General features: G+C 42.0%; 1 protein-coding gene across 3 annotated transcripts in view; it reads left to right on the top strand.

The window, feature by feature from the left end:
* CAPN3 (calpain 3) overlaps positions 1-24,076 on the top strand; it is a 51,146-nt gene that overhangs the window by 7,101 nt on the left and 19,969 nt on the right. For 2 of the 3 annotated variants that reach the window (XM_078448529.2, XM_078448527.2), the window contains exons 2-5: positions 18,974-19,043; positions 20,678-20,796; positions 22,621-22,754; positions 23,473-23,641. In XM_078448529.2, coding sequence (XP_078304655.1) covers positions 18,974-19,043; positions 20,678-20,796; positions 22,621-22,754; positions 23,473-23,641 — 492 coding nt within the window. Of the gene's footprint in view, positions 1-11,567; positions 11,921-18,973; positions 19,044-20,677; positions 20,797-22,620; positions 22,755-23,472; positions 23,642-24,076 lie in introns of those variants that run through there. The other variant, XM_060618816.3, reaches the window with a different exon arrangement.

The raw sequence follows: 24,076 nt of genomic DNA, 5'->3' as shown, positions 1-24,076 counted from the left end.
TGGTTGTCTTCTTTAGAGAAGTGTCTATTCATGTTTTCTGTCCATTTCTTCACTGGATTATTTGTTTTTCGGGTGTGGAGTTTGGTGAGTTCTTTATAGATTTTGGATACTAGCCCTTTGTCCGATAAGTCATTTGCAAATATCTTTTCCCATTCCATTGGTTCCTTTTTAGTTTTGTTGATTGTTTCCTTTGCTGTGCAGAAGCTTTTTATCTTGATGAGGTCCCAATAGTTCATTTTTGCTTTTAATTCCCTTGCCTTTGGAGATGTGTCAAGTAAGAAATTGCTGCGGCTGAGGTCAGAGAGGTCTTTTCCTGCTTTCTCCTCTAAGGTTTTGATGGTTTCCTGTCTCACATTCAGGTCCTTTAACCATTTTGAGTTCATTTTTGTGAATGGTGTAAGAAAGTGGTCTAGTTTCATTCTTCTGCATGTTGCTGTCCAGTTCTCCCAGCACTATTTGTTAAAGAGACTGTCTTTTTTCCATTGGATATTCTTTCCTGCTTTGTCAAAGATTAGTTGGCCATACATTTGTGGGTCCAATTCTGGAGTCTCTATTCTATTCCATTGGTCTATGTGTCTGTTTTTGTGCCAATACCATGCTGTCTTGATGATGACAGCTTTGTAGTAGAGGCTAAAAATTTGAAAAGCCCAAACAAGGGGGCCCCTGGGTGGCTTAGTTGACTGGGTGTCCAACTCTTAGTTTTGGCTCAGGTCATGATCCCAGGGTCATGGGATCAAGCCCTGCATCAGGCTTCACGCTGAGGGTAGAACTTGCTTAAGATTCTCTCCCTTTTCCCCTTACCCACTCACTCTCTCAAAACAAACAAACAAAAAGAGAGAAGCTGACGCTTGCTTTACCATTTCATCCAAACTTCAAGTCTAAATAATCACCATCAGAACTTTATTAATAGAAGTTTATTATAATAACTTCTATAACTAATAGAAGTTTATTATATTCCCCCAGAATACTGGGAAGATAGCATTAAAACTGCTATCAAAAACTCCTTATAAATTTTAGTATTGTTTGGGATCTTTGGAAACGTTTTCTTTCAGCCATTCCATTTCAAAGTTTCTTTCCTGATGTTAAGATTTTGAAGGGAAAACAGATGCTCCCAGCTCCTTCAATAACCTGCCTATCGTTAGTACCTTTCACAGCATGAAAGTGCATCCTCATTTCTAGCCAGAACTCTTCTGGCCACAATTTTTGCCCCTTATCTCTGGTCTGATCCAGAAGACAGTGAAACAGTCAGCAGATTTCCTGTACGTAGTAATTCTCCCTGTTCATCAACAATCTCATCCTTCTTTTAATTGTTTTCAGATCAAATAGTTATAAACCTCCCCTAACCTTCCCCTGTAATATGGTTTTTCCAGCACTGGAGGTGTCAGTGCTATGATCTGTATACAGTCGATCCTCATTACTCCTGGGTTCTGTATTTGTGAATTCCCCTACTCACTAACATTTCTTTGTAACCCCAAATCAGTCTCCAAGGTGCTTCTGTGGTCATCTGCAGACATGTGTAGGGCAGTGAAAATTTTGAGTCGCCCTCCACGCACATTCCCAGATGAAATCAAGGGGACAGTCGGCCTTCTCAGCTTAGCTCTCACACTGTAAACAGGCGTCCTTTTCATAGTCTACACAGTGCCACGTTTTTCACATTTTTGCACTTCTTGTTGGTGATTTCTCTGTTTAAAATGTAAAGTGCTTTCTCATGTTCCTAATGCAAGAAGGCTGGGGTGTGCCTCAGGGAGAAAATACATGTGTTAGATAAGCTTCATTAATGCTTGAGTTGGTTGTGAGGGCAATGTTAATGACTCAATAAAATATATTAAATAAGGTGTCTTTAAACAGAAACACACTTAAGAGTGTGTATTGATCAGTTGATTAAAATGTGACTAGAGGGTCACAGGAATCTAATTCTGTATTTCCTCCAGGAGCAATGGTTCAATATTCACTAATTCAGCATTCACTGGCACCTCATAGAACATAACTACCATGAATAACGAGAATCGACTGTAATTCCTATGTTCTCTGCATTCTTAAATATCACAGCTTGGAACAACACCCTACTAAGGGTATGATTAATCGTAAACATTGCAACATGTTTTTATTTTTTAATGTTTATTTAATTTTGAAAGACAGACAGACTGCGAGAAGGGGAGGGGCAGAGAGGGAAGGATATAGAATCTGAAGCAGCTCCAGGCTCTGAGCTATCAGCACATGGGGCTGAAACTCACAAACCACGAGATCCTGACTGGAGCCAAAGTCAGAGGCTTAACCGACTGAGCCACCCAGGCACCCTACATTGCAACATGTTTTAATCCATTACAGTCATGACTTTCTTGATGCTCAAATTGTCCCATCTTTGCCCAGTGGGAACCCCCTATAAATTGCCTATATCATTTGACATGACCCCATTAATCTTAAACAGATTTCTTGCTTTCTGGCCACAACAGAATGTCCCAGGCTCATCCTGTATATTTCTTGCCCCAGACATAGAACAATTTATTTTTTCAAGTAGCCTGGCTCCTTTCAGTCTGAAATGAAGTTGAAGGAAGTTGTAAAATGTGGAGGAGAGCTGACCACCGACTCTTGAGGACCCAGAGCTTAGCCACTGCTTCAGTGCTCAGAAGATGAAAGCTTTCTGACAATGTGTGGTGACACCAGAGGCCCCTTCCGTGTGCCCCATCGCTTGTGTAACTAACACTCTCCATGTGTATGTTCCCAGCCAGGGGGGTTACCTGGCCTGCACTACTCAACTCTGAGAAGAAGAAACCCTAGGTTGGCAAAAAATAAAATTACTCCCTTCCAATGTGGAATGAGAGGGAAGAAACAGAACTACAGGAAAACCCAGGCTGTGTGCAGTGAGCCCTCTGTTCCAGGGCTGAGGGCTCAGTCACTGGCTATGCAGCTTCTCCTCTCAGGGATATTACTTATCTTTCCCATAAACCCGGCTCAGGAGGTCTGCTTGTAATCTGATTTAGATGTGTCATCTTCTGTCAGACAGTTTCGAGAGAAGTGGGATCACTGGGCTAGACACAAAGAGGAAGACCTGAGGGCATCGTGCAGAGTAGTTAAGGAAACTAAATTTAGGGGTGCCTGGGTGGCTCAGTCGGTTGAGCATCCGACTTCAGCTCGGGTCATGATCTCATGGTTCATGAGTTCGAGCCTCACATCTGGCTCTCTGCTGTCAGTGTGGAGCCCGCTTCAGATCCTCTGCCCTTCTGTCTCTCTGCCCCTCCCTTGCTCACGCACGCACACTCTCTCTCTCAAAAAAATATAAACATTAAAAAAAAAACAAACTAAACTTAGAACCAAATAAACCTGTGTCTGGACTCTGGTTCTGCCACTAGCAAGTCACATAAATAGAATGTTTAGAAGTTTAAATTAAGAAATTCCCTTAAGAGAGGGAAAAGGCAATTCATGAGGTGGGAAAAGATATTTATAGCACATCTAACCAATAAGCAATCAATAGCCAAAGAATGCCCACAATTCAAGTTGAAAAAGACAAACTCAATAGAAAAATTAGCAAAAGACTGGTATTTCATGAACAGAGAGTAACAAAAGATCAAGAAATACATGAACATATGAAAGATGTTCTGCTTATAAAGGACATAGTGATGTTCTCATCACGTGGCTATTCTGAACTAGCAGCCTTAAAGTCCTGGTAGGTGCTCAAGGTAAGGTAGCAATTACTATGAGTGGAGGCAGCAAAGGACAGGAGCATAACACAGTGATGGGGAAAGCACATGCTTTCAAATCAGACAAACTTGATTCAAATCCCAGCTCCACCTTTTAGCGAGGTGACCTCCAGCAGGTTACTGACCATTTTTGGGTCTCAGTTTCCTCATCTCTGAAAAGAATATGAAAATTCTTACTTTCACAGAGTTTTAAGGATTAAATGAGATATTGTAAATGACATACATTAGCATGATGAGTCAACAAATAATGATGATGGTAATTCAAAGGTAAAATGAGGTACCCAGCTGGGAGCCAGCCCTCTCTTTACTCGGCAGAAAATCACGATGGCACCATGCTGGAGTGGGGGTGGGGGAGCATAAATTCTGGGGAAAGTGACAATTCAATAAATAATTAGGACTGCCTCCTCTTATATTCCACAAGACAACAGCTCCTCCTGAGGGCCATGATGAAGACAAAGCTCTGGACATCATAGTGAAGAAGCTAAAATAGCTTAGCAGTAAGATACTGAAAATGGGGGTAGAGGGGCAGAAATAGCCAAGAAATGTATGAAAAGATGCATTTCCCTGATTATGAATGAGGCAGAGCATCTTTTCACACATTCATGTATTTCTTGATCATTTGTTATCTTGATGTCCATGAAATACCTTGCCTTTGCTAATTTTTCAATTGAGTTGTCTTTTTCAACTTGAACTGTAGGCATTCTTTGGATACTGATTGTTTATTGGTTAGATATGCTATATATATCTTCTCCCATTTTGTAACTTGCCTTTTCACTCTCTTAAGGTGTTTTTTTTATTTTAAAAATTCTTTTTTTTTTTAATTTTTTAATGTTTATTTATTTTTGAAAATGAGAGACAGAGTGGGAGCAGGGGAGGGGCAGAAGGAGAGGGAGACACAGAATCCGAAGCAGGCTCCATCCAGGCTCTGAGCTATCAGCACAGAACCCTACACGGGACTCGAACTCAGGAAATCAAGGTCATGACCTGCACCAAGATCAGAAGCTTAACCCACTGAGCCACTCAGGCACCCCTATTTTTAAAATTCTGACTTAAAAGTTCTAAATTAATTTTTAATTATTATTTTTCCTTTATGGTTAGCACTTTTCATGTTCTGTTAAAGAAGTTTTTCCTAAAGTCATTCTTCTTTATTATCATTTTTTTTAATATATGAAATTTGTTGTCAAATTGGTTTCCATACAACACCCAGTGCTCATCCCAAAAGGTGCCCCCCTCAATACCCATCACCCACCCTGCCCTCCCTCCCACCCCCCATCAACCCTCAGTTTGTTCTCAGTTTTTAACAGTCTCTTATGCTTTGGCTCTCTCCCACTCTAACCTCTTTTTTTTTTTTTCTTCCCCTCCCCCATGGGTTTCTGTTAAGTTTCTCAGGATCCACATAAGAGTGAAACCATATGGTATCTGTCTTTCTCTGTATGGCTTATTTCACTTAGCATCACACTCTCCAGTTCCATCCACGTTGCTACAAAAGGCCGTATTTCATTCTTTCTCATTGCCACGTAGTATTCCATTGTGTATATAAACCACAATTTCTTTATCCATTCATCAGTTGATGGACATTTAGGCTCTTTCCATAATTTGGCTATTGTTGAGAGTGCTGCTATAAACATTGGGGTACAAGTGCCCCTATGCATCAGTACTCCTGTATCCCTTGGGTAAATTCCTAGCAATGCTGTTGCTGGGTCATAGGGTAGGTCTATTTTTAATTTTCTGAGGAACCTCCACACTGCTTTCCAGAGCGGCTGCACCAATTTGTATTCCCACCAACAGTGCAAGAGGGTTCCCGTTTCTCCACATCCTCTCCAGCATCTATAGTCTCCTGATTTGTTCATTTTGGCCACTCTGACTGGCGTGAGGTGATATCTGAGTGTGGTTTTGATTTGTATTTCCCTGATAAGGAGCGACGTTGAACATCTTTTCATGTGCCTGTTGGCCATCCGGATGTCTTCTTTAGAGAAGTGTCTATTCATGTTTTCTGCCCATTTCTTCACTGGGTTATTTGTTTTTCGGGTGTGGAGTTTGTATTATCATTTTTAAAATGTTTATTTATTTAAGAAAGAGAGTGTTTGTGAATGTGAGAGTGGGGGAGGAGCAGAGAGAAAGAGAATCTCAAGCAGGCTCTGCTGCTGTTAGCACAGGGGTGGGGTTCAATCTCACAAATCATGAGATCATGACCTGAGACAAAATCAGGAGTTGGATGCTTAACTAACTGAGCCATCCAGGGTGCCCCTTTATTATCATTTAGAAACTTAATTTTTCTGCCTTTATATTTAGGTCTATAATCCATCCAGAGAAGATTTTTCTTACATAAGATAGGGATCAGATTTTGTTGTTTTTCCATATGGATAGTCAAAGCTCCCAGCAGAATTCATTTTTTTTTAAAAATCCTTCCTCTGTTGTTATGTAATATCACTTTTTAAACAGATCAAATGTTTACCAATGTGTGGTTCTGTCTCTGCACTCTCTACCATGTTTCACTTGTGTTTATTGGTCTATCTTTGTGCCAACTCCATACCTTGTGCCAATAAATCTTGACATTCAGTAGAGCCAGTCCTTCTAACTTTTCTTCTTCAATATTGTTTTAACTGTATCTGGCTCCTTGTCTTTCCATTTAAATTTTAGAATCAGGATATTGCGTTCCACAGAAAATCCTGTTGGGATTTTTTTGAGATTGCATTGAATCAACCTGGAATAATGCACATCTTGACAATACTGAGTCATCCTATCCATGGAGAAGGGATGTCTCTCCATTTAAATGGGTCTCGTTTAGTATCTTTCCATCAAGTTCTTTTATAATTTTCTCCATAAAGGTTTGAACATCCTTTGTCAGATTTCTTCCTAGGCATCTTTTGCTTTTGCTATTATTTTTATAAAGGGCATCTTTCTTAAAATTGTACTCAATTTCTCAGGCATAAACATGCATTTGACTTTCATATTATATACAATATATTTCCTAAACTCTTAGTAATTCTAACAATTTGAAAACCCCAAGTTATTTATCTATAGATTCCATTTCCATACAGATAGTTAGGTCATTTGTAAATAATGACAGGGCTGCCTGGTACATTATGCACAACTGTATTGAGCAACCTAACTCCTGTTTTATTGCACTAAATCTTCCAGCAAAAAGGAGATAACAGAATCTGTCCGGCTTCCAATTTTATTTTTTAATTTTTTAAATTTTATTATTTTTTTTGAGAGAGGATGAGCAGGGAAGAGGTACAGAGAGAGGGAGTGAGAGAATCCCAAGCTGGCTCCACGCTGTTAGGGCAGAGCCTAACGACACAGGGCTCAAATTCGCAAATTGTGAGATCATGACGTGAGCCGAAATCAAGAGTTGGACATAACTGATTGAGCCACCCAGGTGTCCCTGGGTCTTAATTTTAAAGGGAACTTAATCTTAGCTGCTTCACTGTTGAATAGACTTGCTATAGATTTCTATGTTCTGATGTCTTGGGTGTGTTTCTTATAAACTGCTTAGAAGGCTGTTGTTGTTTTTTTAATGCAATCTGAAAACCTTTGTCTTTTAACTGAAGGTTTTAGTCCATTTACATTGATTATGAACATCTATCTCTATTGGATTTATTACTGTCATCTTAACCATAACCTTTCCATTGGTATTACTTTTTAAATGTTGCTTTTTTCCTCTTTACACCCTTTTAAAAACGTATTAAAAGTGTTTTCTCTTTTTTTCTATTAGTTCAGATGTTATTGACTATTTCTGTTTTTTTCTGTGGTTACCCTAAATACTTAACATATGTTTCATCCTGACAAAGCCTGAAGTTGATCAATAGCTTTAGTTTCCTCAAAAACAATATGAATACCATAAGGCACTTTGACTCTAAATATTCTTCTCCCAACTAATCTGTCATTGTCGCTCAGAATTTTAGCTCTATATTGATTTTTCAACCTTAAAAAGTAGGAAATATACTTTTCTAAAACAGTCAATATTTTACACACGTTTACCAGTTTCTCTTGTTTACTGTTCTTTCTTGAGTCTTAGACTTTTCCTTCTGGAATAATTCTGCTTTTTCCTAAAGTATCTTGTTTAACAATTTCTTTGGTGAGAATCTATTTGTAGTAAGCATTCTCAATTTTTATTTGTATAAAATTAACTCTCATTCATGAAATCGTTTTCCTGGGTAATCAGTCCTAGGCTGATTCTCCTTACTATCTTCTGGCTTACATTCTTGCTGAAATCCGCAATCATTCTAATTGGTATCCCTTAATAGGCCATCTGCCTTTTCTCTTTGACTGTGTTTAAGATTACGCTGTCTCTGGTATTCTGCCATATTGCTATGTTGTGTTTGTTTCAACATGTATTTCTGCATCTTTCCTGCTTAGTATTCCTTGGGATTCCTGAATCTGAGGATTGGAGTCAATGATTAACTGTAAAAACTTTCTTAGTATATTAATTCTTTCCATATTTTCTATTATCTTCTTCTGGAACTCCAATTAGATATATGCTGAACTTACCTTGCTCTAGCCCCCATATAGCTTAACCTTTTTTTCTTTCTTTTTAAAAAATTTCCCATCTCTTTGCTTCTCTGTGTGATATTCTAGGAGATTTCTTCTGACCTCCCTTCCAGTTCACTAATGCTCACTTCAACCTTAATTGGATTCTGGCTTTTTTTTTTTTTTTTTTTTTTTTTTTAAAGCAGCTATAAAGGACATTTGGGAAACTGAAGAAATTAGCATGTGGAGGGGCACCTGGGTGGCTCAGTTGGTTCGGTGTCTGACTTTGGCTCAGGTCATGATCTTGCGGTTCGTGGGGTTGAGCCCTGCATCGGGCTCTGTGCTGGCAGCTCAGAGCCTGGAGTCTACTTCAGATTCTGTGTCTCCCTCTCTCTCTGCCTCTCTCTCTCTCTCTCTCAAAAATAAATAAACATTAAAAATTTTAAAAAAAGAAATTAACATATGGATTTAGATTTTAGATAATATTAGAGAATAATAGTTAATTTTCTTAGCGATAATGGCATTCAAGTCAGTAGGAAAGTGCTCTTGTACTTAGGAGATGCCTGCTGTAGCCTAAGTATACCTTTAAGTATTTAGGTGTGGAGTGTCATGACACTGTCAACATTTTTTCAAATGGTTCAGCAAAAAAAATAGGATCCATATATACGTATATAGATCAGTAAAACAAAGATGGCAAAATGTTAACAATTGTTGAATCTAGATGTAAGCTATATGGGTGTCCCTTCTTTAAACTTTCCTGTAAGTTTGAAGTTTTTCATAATATAAAGTAGAAAACTATGAGAGTGGAAATTTACATATTTTAGTAGCAGGGCTAAAATATAAAATCAAGGAAATCTAGGATGTAGAACACAAAAATAGGAAAATACAATAAAATTAGAGGAGGTTTAACATTGGATTTTTAGAAGTTTCACGAAAAGGAAGGAAGGAGGTAGGGGGAAAGGAAGGAAGAAAGGAAGGAAGGAAATAATTGAAAGGGAGAGAAATGTCAAAGAAATGATGTAAGAATATGCCAAAACTGAGGACAAAAGTCCCTATATGGAAAGGAGTCACTGAGTGCTCAGCACGAAGAATTTAAAAACAAAACAAAACAGGGCGCCTGGGTGGCTCAGTCGGTTAAGCGGCCGACTTCGGCTCAGGTCATGATCTCGCGGTCTGTGAGTTCGAGCCCCGCGTCGGGCTCTGTGCTGACAGCTCAGAGCCTGGAGCCTGTTTCAGATTCTGTGTCTCCCTCTCTCTGACCCTCCCCCGTTCATGCTCTGTCTCTCTCTGTCTCAAAAATAAATAAACGTTAAAAAAAAAAAAATTTTAAAAACAAAACAAAACAAAAAAAAAACCCACCTCATACCAAGGCACATAAATTTGGTTTTTGGAATTGGGAGTGGGAGGAGTAGGAGGGAAGGGCAGAAAACCCTAAAATCTTTTAGAGGGAAAAGACAGGTCACATACAAAGGAATATTCATCAGAATTGTACCATACTTCTCACAACTCCAGATGCTAGAAGCAATGAAACCATGCATTAAAAATTCTGAAAGGAAAATGCTCTTCAATCTAAAATACCTAGCCAAATTTTCAATCATGAGACAAGTAGAAAACGTAGTTAGATGGGCAAGGACTGAGGCCACTTACCTCCTGTGCACCCTTACCTAGGAAGCTGCAAGTTGTCGGCCAAACCAATCAAGGAGTAAACCAAAGAAGCGTTAAGATCCGGGAAGTGAATGGCACCAGAAGGGCCCAGTCCATCCCAGGCCACTGCTCCAGACCTGAAGGGCGGCCAGTCCGGTCTGTATGGGAGAACGAGGCTGCAGAGGAAGGCCTTGGTGGGAGAGCAATGGAACCACTAGGTTATCTGACGAGTTTAAGTATTTGGAAAACTACTGCTGAGGAAAAGCATTGATCAATACATAGAAAATCAGAAAATTATAAAGAATAAGAGGAAAAAAATTCATACAGAAAGGAAATGTAAAACAGCATAGCACTTAGCTAAGAAGCGAACAATAGTCACCTCATCATACTCACGTAAATACTGAATTTTAATCTTACCAAAATTTATGACATTACTATTTTGGGAAGGTGGTGGGCAGAGCTTCATGTGAGAAGGTTAAATCTCATTGGCCAAAATAGGAATTCTGCTGATACCTTCTAAAAACAATAAATTAAAAAGTAATAATATACGATGTTTTTTAGAAATACAGAGGTAAATACCAAAAGAAATTGCTACAAGAATTGAAAGTGGCTGTCTCTGAGGAGAGGGATTTGCAGGGCAAGAGACTCCTATTCCTCTATGTATCTTTTGCACTGATTTTATTAAACTTTGTTCACGTATAAACAGAATAAAATATAATTATTTCACAAAAGACCCGACCTCAGAAATTATTTTGAGTGCCCTGTAATGCTAATGTCATGGTTTCAAACCCCGGGAGACGTAAGAATCTCCTGGGTGCTTCTTTAGAGTGAAGAGTCCCAGACCCCTACCAAGAATAGTTACATCCTTAAGTCTAAGGTGAATCCTGGGAATCTGCATTTTAAACCGGCATCCCAGGCAATTCTGATGCAGGTAGTCCAAAGCCCACACTTGGAAAAGCCCACAGTAGATGCAGGCTGGCAGGAGCCAGTGACTGGGTGGGGACAGCGCCCTGCTAGTGGGCAGCCTGCCAGACCCGAGTGTCCACCTGCCATCAGCTCCCAGCTCTCACATTGAGTTGCCCGCTGAAGCATGGGGAGGCTTTGAAAAAGCGGGGCTTCCTTGTGAATATAATTCTGACAAACACATTTCTCCTTCCTTCCCCACCCACATTCTCTGCCTCAAAGATTCTGAAGTTGTAACCGTGGATGTCTGTTTGTTACCATGGGGCCTACTCTACCAGGGCCAAGTTACCTACCCTTCCTAAATGGCCCTAAATGGCCCTAAATGGCCAGTCAAGGTCTTTGGGGGGATGGGGCAGGGACATCAGGAGAATGAAGGCTTCATTAACCTCAGACAATGGCTTGGAGCAGATTCCTTCTATGCATTCAGCAGCCTGTATAGGATTAGTGTATACAGCATGTTTCGAAGGCCCCATGCTATATCCCATTGGCCGCCAGTGTCAAAGGCATGAATGCCTTTTGCTGAGGCAGGGTAAGCCTCTCGGTAACTATATTTTTTCCCTTTAAAGAAGGAATCCCAGCAAGGCTGATGGAAGTACCCTAAAGGTCTACAAGCCATTGAGGCCTGTCCTGGGCTGTCCTGGCTCTCTCGCTCCCCTTGCTGGCTCCCGGACTGGCATGGTGTTGCCCCTTGACCGTGGGCTCAGGGGCCTCCAGCCAAAGCTGCTGACTCTGACCACGGCCTTTCTCTGGACTGTGTTCATTTGCATCGCGCTGCTGAGGGTGGAGGAGCTATATAGGCTCCGGCCCATTCATGGGAGGATTAGGCCTGGACTGAGGGCGCAGTGGGAGAGAGGCCGCAGTGAAGGTCCAGTTCCACTCCCTGAGCGGTCACCATGCCCTACCTGCTGCCAGGATTTTTCTGTGACCGCGTGATCCGGGAGAGGGACAGGAGAAATGGAGAGGGCACCGTCTCACAGCCCCTCAAGTATGAGGGGCAGGATTTTGTTGTTCTCAGACGACGGTGCCTTGCTCAGAAGTGCCTCTTTGAAGACCGTGTGTTCCCAGCAGGTGTTCAGGCCCTGGGCTCCCATGAGCTGAGCCAGAAAACCAAGATGAAGGCCATCACGTGGAAAAGGCCAAAGGTAGGGATGGGAGGGACAGGGCTTCAGGAGACAGCTCTTGGGGACAGGAGGTCAAGTGGTCCAGGGCCAGAGGCCATGGATCCACGATCTGAGCAAGTGGCTTATCAAGGTTCTCTTCCCTATGTGCCCCCAGAACACCTTTCTGGTTCCTCTTGAAATGGTAGGTGTTATTTTCTATTCCTGAACTAGAGATTGTTATAACGCTTTAGAGTTCCTGAGCCTGTAAATATTTTTAAGAGAGCTAATACGCTGGCTTTATTCAGAGTTAAACAGTAAGGCATAATTGATTATCAAGGCTTCTTGAGAGCAGGTGTTCTGGGGGTGGGAAAGTGGAGTGGCTGAGAGCACTGAGGCTCACAGTTTCAAGGAGAGTTCCATGAAAAGTGGTGAACAGTTAAGAAACAGGAGGCTGTGGGAAGCTGGAGATGCCTTCTGAACCTTTCGCCTAAGGCTGGCTCATCAGGGACATGCCGCTTCTGTTTAAACAGAAAGGTCTGTGCTGACCAGCCAGACTTCTTACAATGCAATGTGGTGCGTCCACATTTAGGACTATGTATTTTCTCAGAGAACGGACTCCTTCCTTTATCACTATGTGATACAACTCTTTATGTCTAATATTCTTTGTTACGAAGTCTGCTTTGTCTGAAATTAACACAATGACTCCACCTTGCTTTTGATTAACATTAGCATGGTGCATCCTTCTCTAGTTTCTTGTAGACAACATATAGTTGGGTCTCTTTTTTTATCCATGCTCACAATCTCTATCTTTTAATTGGTGTATTTAGACCATTCTCATTTAAGTGATTATGAAATAGCTGGATTCCTATCCACCATGTTTGTAACTGTTTTCTATCTGTGAGAACTGTTCTTTGTTTCTCCCCCTCCCCTTTTCTGCCTTTTCCAGTAATTTAATATTCTGTATGAGACAATTTTATGTTCTCTCTTAAGTGTATCAGTTGCATTTTTTAATGTTAATGGTTATGCTACAGTTTCCAATATACACTTCCAACTAATCTAATTCTACCTTCAAATAACACTATGCTATTATATATGTAGTCTGACACCTTATAATAGAAAATGTCCAATTCCCCCCTTCCTTCCTTCCTTCATTTCATCTATCCACATGCTATAATTACTCAACACATTGTAATTATTAGTACTTTAAACAAAGTTATCTTTCAATTAAGAATAAGAAAAATAAAAGTTTTATTCTACCTTCATTTATTCCTTCTCTGATGCTCTTCCTTTCTTTACGTAGGTCAAGGTTTCTGACCTATATCATTTTCCTTCTCCCTGAAGCACTTCTTTTAACACTTCTTGCAGGGCAAGTCTATTGGCAATAAATTCTCTCTGGTTTTCTTTTTCTGAGGAAGTCTTTATTTCTCCCTCGGTTTTGAAAGATAATTTCTTGCATATAGAATTCTAGCTTGATGGGATTTTCTTTAATCAATTTAAATATTTCTATCCAGTCTTTCTTGCTTGCATGGCTTCTGAAGTCTGCTATAATTATCTTCATTTCTCTATAGGAAATGGATTTGTTCCCCTGTTGACTTCTTTCAAGATTTTTTTTTTTTTTTTTGTCTTTGGTTATCTGCAGTTTGACTATGGCATGCCTAAGCGTAGTAGTTTTGTGTTGTTGTATTTTGCTAGTATTTATGCCATTTCATGCTCTTTGAGCTTCCTGGATCTGTGATTTGGTATCTGTCATTAATTTGAGAAAGTTCTTGGCCATTATTACTTCAAATGTTTCTTCTGCTCTGTTCTCTCTCTTCCTCTGATATTGCAATTATCCATAGGTATAACACATGTATAAGTTTTCCCATGGTTTTTGGATGTTTTGCTCTGGGTTTTTGTGGGGTTTTTTGGTTTTGGGTTTTTTTTTCATTGTTTGCTCTCTTTGCATTTCACTTTGGGAAGTTCCTATTGTCTTACCTCCGACCTCACTGATTTTTCCCTTGTCTATGTCCAGCTTGTGGATGAGCCCATCCGATACATGTTATCGTGTTTTTTCATTTACAGCATTTCTTTTTTATTCTTTCTCAGACTTTCCACCTCCTTGCTTATATGACCCATCTTTTCTTGCTCATTATCTACTTTTTCTGTCATACTTCTTTACGTACTCATCATAGTTATTACTAATGATTCCTGCCTGGTAATTTCAATATCTGTGTCATATCAGAATCTAGTTCTGATGCTTGCTTTCTCTGTTCAGACTATTTTTGCTTGCCTTTTGGCACCCTTTATAATTTTTTGCTGAAAGCCAGACATGTTGTTTTGGGCATTAAGAACTGAGATAAATAAGTTTTGGTGATAAGATTTATGTTAAGCTGACTAGGAGTTGTGCCGTGATTAATGCTTCCTATAGCTGCAGGTGTCAAAGACTTCAAATTCCTCTAGTATTTTTGTTTTACCCCCATATTGCCCTCCTCTTGCCTTCAGGTTTCCTAAGCACTCCCCCTCAGTGTTTGCACCTTGAAGATCTTTAGCTGTAAGTCGCTGTTATTATACTGAAGCCCTGTTGATGCACTGTTAAGGTGGGGAAGGGAAATGTTCATTAACGTAATGACTAAATCTCCATCTTTTAATGGGCCTAGGTCTCTGGGCTCTGGCCTTCATACACATTTCCCCATTGGTATAGCATTTTTCCCTTCTTAGGTGAGAAAGGAAGGGGAGCTTCCCAGATGGGGCTGTATGGGGAGCAATGCCCTTCCCCCAACTTAGGTAAAACTCCAGAAAAGCCTTTGTAGATCTTTCTTAGATCTTCACCACGAGAACTTGGTGGGATTTTCAGAGGTAAAAACCATGAAAGTATATAAGAAGGGGGGAAGATTGTCCCAAGACTGTGGCCTCCAGAAATTTCTCACACTCATGCTAGTCCACACTCAGCTTCTGGAAATTCATCAAAATTACCAGTTGCTTGTTCCCACCACTTTATGGCTCCAGCAGTTTCCGCTCCGGGCAAGCAGATCTTGGCTGTAACTTTCTCATTTCACTTGTGCCCATATTTGAGGGTAGTGGTGAGCTGCCCTGCGACTTCAGTTCTCTGATGGGTCCCAGCAAAGTCAGTGATTTTCAGTTTGCTCAGCTTTTTCTTGTGGTAAGGACAAGAGTGAGGACTTCCAGGATCTTTACATGTTGGAACTGAACCAGAAATCCTCCATATGGATCTATTTTAGCACCACCTTTTAAGTGTATGTTTTGGTGTATTTTGTAATACACAGTATAGGTGAGGACAATCGATATACACATAGGTAATTTACAACCAATAAGATTACTTACATAGGGTTGCACATTCGAAATATTTTACTGATGGAGGTACACAATAAAAGTTTCAAATTGCTGTGTGAACCACGGTACCCAAAAACTGAGGAAATGGTCATGTGTTGCTCATTGCTGGGACTCCATCATTGACAGATCCAGTCCCCAGGCTAAATTATAGCCAAAGGAATAGCTAGCAATCTTAGGTCCCCAAGCTAAAGTGACAGAGCTGGGACCATTTACCCTTTGTACATATCAACCAACATAAACAGGTCTCAGACCCTCTAAGGGCTATTGACACAGTGTTTATAAGCAAGGAAAGAAGAAGTAGGTGGTAGAGAGGGGGTATCTAGGCAAATCAGAGCTTTTTTTATGAATCAGCCTTCAATAAGCTTGGTAACAGATCCTCACCAAAGAGGTATCTCTTATGAAGACAAGTAATTAAGTGTCTCTAGGCTGTGCTTTTTGTGGAAGGCAGGCAGGGATGATTTCTCATTTTTATTGTACCCTCAATTCCCCCAGTTCTGTACATACTTGGGGGTTCAATTAATGTTTGGTGAATTTAGCTGAGGTGGTGTTGAAGGTAGATGTGGTGTATTGGGGAATCTACTATTGCAAAAAATGTAACTCCGCCCAAATAGCTAGGCCTCCTAATAGATGTAAGAGAGACCAGGGTAGTCACTGCTGCCTTTCCAAGTAGTCAACCCTGGAATTGGTGGGCAATGGGAGGATGAATTTATGGTCCCAAGGAGAAGAAGCTACACCTGTAACAACTAAAAAATGTAGCTATAAGTCTAGTATTTGAGTCACTATATAATACATTCCGTCAAACGGGCAGAAAATATAGTAGTCAAAGGTCTCAGCCGGCAAGTAACAGAGGCCCAACTCAAACTAGCTTAAACCAAAAAAAAGCTCGTATAATTCAAGTGTTCAAGAGTGATGCTGGATTTAGACACACCTGAATCCAGGCTCAGACCATGCCATCAAGACGCAGTCCCTAATGGTATCTATCTATAGATCTATCTATTTTCTGCTTATCTGTCGTCATCTCCCTCCTCTGCCCCCCATCTGCATCTGTTTCCTCTGAGTCAGCTTTATTCTCAAGCAGACTAACTTTGCAATGGGGCAAAGATGCCCCAGACAGCTTCAGGCTAACATTCTACCAGCTTTAGCAGCTCTGGCAGAAGAATGTACAGTTGACCCTTGAACAACACCAGTTTCAACTGCACAGGTCCACCTACACACGGATTTTTTTTTAATTTTTTTTTTTTTGTAAATCTAGTACAGCACTGTAAATGTATTTTCTCTCCCTTGTGATTTTCTTTTTTTATATATATAATTTTTAAGTTTATTTATTTATTATTGAGAGAGAGAGAGAGAGAGAAAGACAGAGAGAGAGAGCACAAGCTGGGGAGGGTCAGAGAGGGAGACACAGACTCTGAAGCAGGCTCTAGGCTCTGAGCTGTCAGCACAGAGCCCGATGCAGGGCTTGAACCCACAGACCATGAGCTCATGACCTGAGCCAAAGTCAGACACTTAACTGACTGAGCCACCCAGGCGCCCCTTCCTTATCATTTTCTTAATATTTTCTTCTTTCTGGGGTGCCTGGATGGTTCAGTTGGTTGAGTGTCTGAGTTGTGATTTTAGCTCAGGTCATGATCCCAGGGTTATGGAATCAAGCCCTGTGTCAGGCTCCACATTCAGTGAGTGTGGAGCCTGCTTAAAGATTCTCTCTTTCTCCCTCTGCTCCTCTCCCCGCAGCACACACTCTCTCTCTAAAAACAGAACAATATTTTCTTCTTTCTAGCTTACCTTATTGTAAGAATACAATGTATAATACATATAACATACAAAATATGTGTTAATCAATAATGGGGAAACCAAAAAACCTGTCCACTATGCCTTACTTCGCTTCATTTTAAGAAGAAGGTATATTGCTATTGCTTCTAGTTTGGGAGAGTTGTTTTGGGGAGAGGGGACTGTTTGTTTTTAGTGCAGAGAGATGGGGAATACTTTCTTAGACAAAAAACAAATCCTGAGTCACGTTTACATACCCAGTTCAACTCTAACATTGCACGGCTGTTACTTAAGTTGTTCAGCTTTATAACTTTACATATTTTCTTTTATGCTAAAAAAATCTTGGTGCCTACGGACATTAATATAAATTCTTATTTATCATACAACATATATGACAAAGTTTTGAAATATTATTATTATTTCTTATGGTTCATATTTCTTTATGGTTTGGGTTTTTGACCTTAGGATATATCCCAAAAGGGATAAAGAGTCAAAATGTTATATTTTAAGTCACTTGAAAGAATTCTTTTTACGTGTGAGGTCATGCCACCGACTTGATTTGCAGTTCGGTTCCTTTGTTTCAATTTGCTTTCAGCTTTTACAGACTGTTTTCTTTGGATATAATGTTTGTCTTATTTTTGAGAAAGAGAGCACACACACATGCATGTGAGTAGGGGAGCGGGGGGAGAGAGAGAGAATCCCACCCAGGTTCCACGTCCAGCATGTAGCCTGACACGGGGCTCCATTTCATGACTATGAGATCATGACCTGAGCTGAAATCAAGAGTTAGATGCTTAGCTTAACTGAATGAGCCACCCAGGCGCCCCTACAGACTGCTTTTTAAAATTGTCTTTCCTTTAATTTTGGCTTTTAATTATGTAAAAATTGACTTGGTTCCTAAGTCAGAACTATTTTCAGTTATATTCAGAGTTTTACTTCCATCCTTATTCCCACCATCTTATTCCCTTATAGGTAACCTTTGTAAGAATTACGGTTTGGGGTTTATCTTTCCATTGCATTAAGAGTTTCAGACGGGAGGGGCATGTGGTGTGGTCTAAGCAAGACATTCCATCTAGTAGGAGGGAGAGATTCCCCATGTACAGGGAGCTTCAACTCACTTTGGTGTATGGAATTGTTGTGATGGGGGCAAGAATGGGGAGACACACGCATGCACACACACAGGAAGAGACAGGGGGAGGGGGGTTTTGTCACAGGGATAGCAAGACTTCTTAAGGCTCTGAAGAATGGTGTTAAAACCAAAAAACAAAGAATCTACAATTATTTCAAAATGTTCGAAGTTAAAAAACAAAGCACAAGACATGGGAAGAAAAAACAAGAGTGCCCTCTGTTGGCCTCTGTTGGGCTGCACATCATCTGTAGTACCTGAATTTGAAAACTAATGGGGCCCGTGATGCCTTATGGGGTTAGCTTGAGTAAAGCAATGAACCGTCAGCTGACCAGGACACCTACAAGGCCCACACTAAATTTACTTTCTGCTCTCCCCAGCTCTCATGTCCTTAGGACCCTGGCATATATGGTGACTAAATATCGCTGTTACCACATCTTGGGAATAAATATTTTCCCTCCTGCACCTATTTTCCTGGCACAGGAAAAAAAAAAAAAAAAAAGATCCACGCTTTCCATTGTCCCTTGCCAAAGCTGTGACAGTAGTGATACTGTAGTAACTCCTAAGGTACATCTTTACTCACGCAGTATGTCAGTGTGTGGGACCAATGTAGAACAATGGGAAAAGGAGGCAGGCTTCTGGCTTCCACCACTTACTAGCTGTGTGTCCTTGGGCAAGTTTCTTAACCTCTCTGAGCCCTAGTTTCCTTATCTGAAAAATAAGAATGATACTATCCAACTCACAGGCTGTTTGGAGAGGCTTAAATGAGTGGCGTATATAATGCCCCCGATATAGGATGTTAGTACTACATAATGGGCCACTACAAACAATTGCTACTACCACTGTTATTATTTCCTTTTTTTTTTCAACAGGAAATTTGTGAGAATCCTCGATTTATCATTGGTGGAGCCAACAGAACTGACATCTGTCAAGGAGATCTAGGTAGGAAAGTACCCTCGGGTCATATCCAGCCAAACAATCAAGGGGTGATTAAAAGGTGATTAACATCTGGTTTTGCTTTTAAAGAATTTTGAGGAGGAGGTTTTTATAACACTACTTTGTGCCCATTTATCTATGTGCTGGTGATGGTTTCATTTAATTTCTGTCCCCACCGCCCCCCCCCCCCCACGATCTCATGAGTTCACAGGGGATATGCCTCAGTCCACAGCATCCTCCTGATGGTCTGAAGGACATTTGCACACCCCACTCAGGAGGATAAAAGCCCTGCTTTTAACTGCACCCATTTCCTTAAGAGAGCTCTGAAACTGTCTGAATACCAAACATGTCCCTTGAATATATATTGAATCCATATGCACACAAAAAGTGCACTTGTAACTCAAACTTTTGTTTAAAATGCCCCAGCCAGAGTGGCTCCATATTAATGGAGTCTTTCAACAAGGATGACATTTGCCATATTGACGAGCACCCAGCATTCTGTCCGGGTGGTCACCTTGGCTCTTCTACCAGACCTTCCTCTCTCAGGAAGTACTATCTTTGGCATGAACTGCAGGAAAGCTCTACACTTGATCTTAGCCAAAAGGCCAAGAAGCGACTGGACTGCAGGAAACTCTATGAAGCAAAGGTGGAAAGAACATCAACAGACGTAATTTAAAATTTGAGGGAAAGGTGCACTCGAGACCAAATGAAAGGAATTTAGCCCCAGAAAGAGAGGCTAAAGAGGTTTTCAATATCGGGGTTCCTGCACCCGGGAGAAAGATGTCTGCAGAGCCCTGGGAGAGCTAATAACCTGGACTTCCTAACACTTTTTCAAAGGAGAGGCTTGCTTCTTCAGGGGTGGGGGTGGGGAGGACGGCTGCTGGGAGCTCTCAGTCTCCCCTCTACAGTCTTAAAGGTGCCGTCACATCCACACAGGAAATCAAAGGCCTTGCACAACTCAACCCATCTGCTTAGAAGGAAATTCTATGACTGTCAGTGTGCCAGGCATGCCCCTTGAGCATTCTATTTCTCTTTCTCTCTCTCTCTCATACACACACACACACACACACACACACACACACACACACACAGCAAAATCGCTAAATACAGTATTCTGCCAGAAAGGAAGTTCAGAGAATAAGAAAATATCCCCATCTCATTCCATGGCCAGCAATATCTCAGCGCCCTCATAAAGTGGCTGCAGAGAAGCTGCTTTACTGGCTTTCCTTCCAGTACAAGAGGTCTTGGCCGATGGCTCTCAGATGCTCAGTCTCCACTGAGGTATGCACTCACATTGCAAAAGTCCAGGAAGTACAGATTTCATCCAGGTGTTAGGAAGAATGACACATTTGACCTACTGCTCTGTGTTCATTGAGGTCCAAAAAGGAAGTGAGCTTATATTACGGAAGGAGCCATTGCCTATACCCTTCTGGAAAACCAGTCAGAAGAGAGTAAGTCACCCTGATCGAATTGTCGAGGGACTGCCATCAAACTCCTCTGGGTCGACCTCTCTGAGGTCAGATCTGGAAGTAGGACAGTGAACACTAAGTGAACTTGTACTTCAGAGAAGCAGAAGAATCAGCTGGGATTGGGCCTTTTTCTTCCCCGGAGGTGACCTATGCCATGTACTTTCCCCGCAGGGGACTGCTGGTTTCTCGCAGCCATTGCTTGCCTGACCCTGAACGAGCGCCTGCTTTTCCGAGTCATACCCCACGATCAGAGTTTCACTGAAAACTATGCGGGCATCTTCCACTTCCAGGTGAGGTCATTGGAGTGTGGTGAAGGGAGCCAGCTGCTTTTTGGAAACCCACCTTTTCAGGAACACTTACCTCAAACACCACAAGCGTGTGGAGGTTTTCCCATCACCACGATGTGTTTGGAATGTACCACTTACATATGTTATTATTTGTTTTCTGTAATATCAAAACTGATTTTTGAGAATTCTTATAGATCATTTGTATGATTAAACCTTTATTAAGTGTTTTCACAATTGTGTTTAAAAAAGAAAAAACAGTAAAGGAAGAGGGCCAGCTGCTGTCCACCCACCGCTGGTCTTCTGGCCTTGACTTTCCAGTGGCTTCAGGAAAGATTCCACCCACCCTCCCAGTCTTGGCTGTGGGCAATGACCCCCCTAAGGCCTCAGGCCTGTGAGGACGCAGTTGTTTATCTCTGCCCCCTCAGCAGCCCCCCTCCCAAAACCCCATCTTCTGCCATGCTCCAGAAAGGCAGGAAGACATCCTGTTTGCTGGCCTGTGGATCTATTTTTGCCTTTCCAGCTGGCTGCTGTGTTACCTGCAGCCTTTCTCAAGTAGGTTCCTAAGATATTAGCATTGGCGGTTCATAGGGCCCTTTAGTTTGCAAAGGAAACCCCCTGAATGACTATGGCTCCTTTACCTGTTTTGCTTTAAAGACAGGTCGATACCAAGTCTATCACTCACCTTTTCCAGGCCTTGGAAGGAAAATCTGGTCAATCTGGGGACCAGGCTTCTGGCTCAGCCCAGAAAGGAGTCTTTTGTATCCAGAATCAACTAAACCATTGGAAATTTTTCTAGATCCAAAATCTAGACGCAAAACCAGAGAGCCAGATCCTGGTGCTGGCCAAAAACTGAAGTGAGCTCCACACGTGGGGATCTAGCAGATGCTGGGATTCTGAGGCATCCATCTGTTTCCAGCCCTGAAAGCCCCCCCCCTCCCCCCCCCACACACACGTCCTGGGACTGACCCAAATCATCAGTTGACGTACCTGCTGATTTTGTACCTCAGGACTGAAGGCTTGACAGAAGGTCTTCTTTTCAGGTTCAGGTTCAGGTCCTGCTGCCCTCTGAACACGGGTAAGGCAGCCAGGCCCTCATTTTCATTTCTTCCCTGTGCCATCAAGCTGCTAGTTTCCCTCTGATATTTAAAGGGTCTTCTACCTAAATAGGGCCACAAATAGAAAGACCACATAGATTTTTTCCCCCTCTTTTCAATAAGGGAAAACAATGTCATTAGAGGGGAAATTAAACCACATTTGGCAGTCTTCAGTTAAAATTGGTTTGTTCAAAAAAGAACATTCAGAATTGAAATTATTTGACAATGTTCCTGTTATAGCCAGAGTATATTCTGGGACACTCTCCTTTTCCCTATCAGTCTTCTTCAGCAGCCATTTCTACCTTGTTTGTCATCAAGAGATCCATAAATCAATACGTCACCTTCACCTAGGCCAGCAGTTCTCAACGCTGCTGCATATTAGAATCAGCTAAAATACCTAAAATATGATACGTAGGCCCCACTCCAGACTTACTGAGCAGGAGAATGACAATCTCAAGTCCTCAGATATTCATGGGGGACCTACCATCCCTGAGGCTGGCCGGACTGTGTGCAAGAGAGAAAGCAAGATGTAGCCCACGTTCCTGCCCCCAAGGAATTCACGGTCCAGTTAGAGAAAGATACACACCCTCCAAACCCAAAAGAGTATGAACAAGGACCAAGTGCAGAGCTGAGGCAATGGGACCGCTTTGGGATCAAAGAGAGTCTGAGGAATGTGGAGGAGAGGCACGTGGTAACCTGACGATGTGACTCTGTCCTTGGTACCTCTGTGCAGTTCTGGCGCTACGGAGACTGGGTGGATGTGGTCATTGATGACTGCCTGCCGACTTACAACAATCAACTGGTTTTCACCAAGTCCAACCACCGCAATGAATTCTGGAGTGCTCTGCTGGAGAAGGCTTATGCTAAGTAAGGCAACACTTGAGGATGTGAGGCAGGGCTAAAGGTGGTGGGCTGCAAAATCCAGCTGAAGTCTTGTCACAAGAGGCAGCGTGCGTGCACATGTGCGCATGCGTAACAGTTCAACTGGGTCCCTAAGTCTGAGGGGGTCGGGTCCAGGCAGCAACGGCTATAACTAAAAAACTGTATTTACGGGGAGGATGAAGACATGTGTAGGAAATCTTTAGCTTTAGCTTCCCATAGTGAGCACTTTAATTCTGCCTTCGTGGTGATGTTGCAAGTCTTATATTTGAGCATTAGATCTTTGAAGCTCACATTCCCAGGGTCTTGCTTGGCTCAACCTCATGATCACGCGGGATATTAATAAAGCCATGTTATCTCTCAACTTGGAAGCTCCACCCCAGCTATTTCTAAGGGCTCTATGGAGCCCTTCCTTGGGGTTCAGAGTATGGTGGAAAGAGAAGAGTCAGGAAGTGAGAATGGCTGGGTTCCCATCCCAGTGTTTCTGGTTCTCTGTGGCCTTGGGTAAGCCACTTAGCCTATAAGACTCAGTTGCTCGAATGTGAAGAAAGAGAATCATAGTAGCTACTCCATTAGCTTACAGAGTTGTTGGAGAATTAGATAAGAGAACATCACAGGACCCAACAGTAAAATTCTGGTGGCCAGGGCCTGGGTCATGTTTCCTGGAACCCTGTGACCTCAGATTGGTCTTCATTCTCTCTCCAAGGCTCCATGGTTCGTATGAGGCCCTGAAAGGTGGGAACACTACAGAGGCCATGGAGGACTTCACAGGAGGGGTGACAGAGTTTTTTGAGATCAAGGATGCTCCCAGAGACATGTACAAGATCATGAAGAAAGCCATCGAGAGAGGCTCCCTCATGGGCTGTTCCATTGATGTAAGCCTGGGGTGTGGTGTGCAGGGCAGGGAGCAGGCAACTATCGGGAAGCCATTCATGTGATGAAAAGCAATGTAGGGCTTTCCTCTGGGACAGGGTGGATGTTTTGTTTAAGGAAGCAGGAACTGGCTCTCAACTTTGAAAATTACTAAAGGAAGAAGAGTTCCTAGGGATTTTCACTAAAGAGACTGGGCAAAGACACTCCAAGGCCTAGACTTTAGGTAGAAATATGTCCAGAGGCCTGTGTCAGCCCCGGCCTCTGTGGCCAGTGCTGCTCAACCCCAGCATGCCCCCAATTAAGCTGGCTGCATATCTGGTTCTGGACCTGAGCCAGCCAGTTCCCTGAGACAGCCTCTCAGTCACTGAGCTGTGATCCTGTCTCTCACTTAGGACACGGGCCTTATGTTGTGATCTGGGAGAAGGTTGGCCTGCAGG

Source organism: Panthera onca, chromosome B3, assembly GCF_046562875.1.
Source record: "Panthera onca isolate mPanOnc1 chromosome B3, mPanOnc1 haplotype 2, whole genome shotgun sequence".
NCBI classification, from domain to species: domain Eukaryota; kingdom Metazoa; phylum Chordata; class Mammalia; order Carnivora; family Felidae; genus Panthera; species Panthera onca.
The sequence above is the reverse complement of the archived record's forward strand: the minus strand, read 5'-3'. Positions and strand labels throughout refer to the sequence as shown.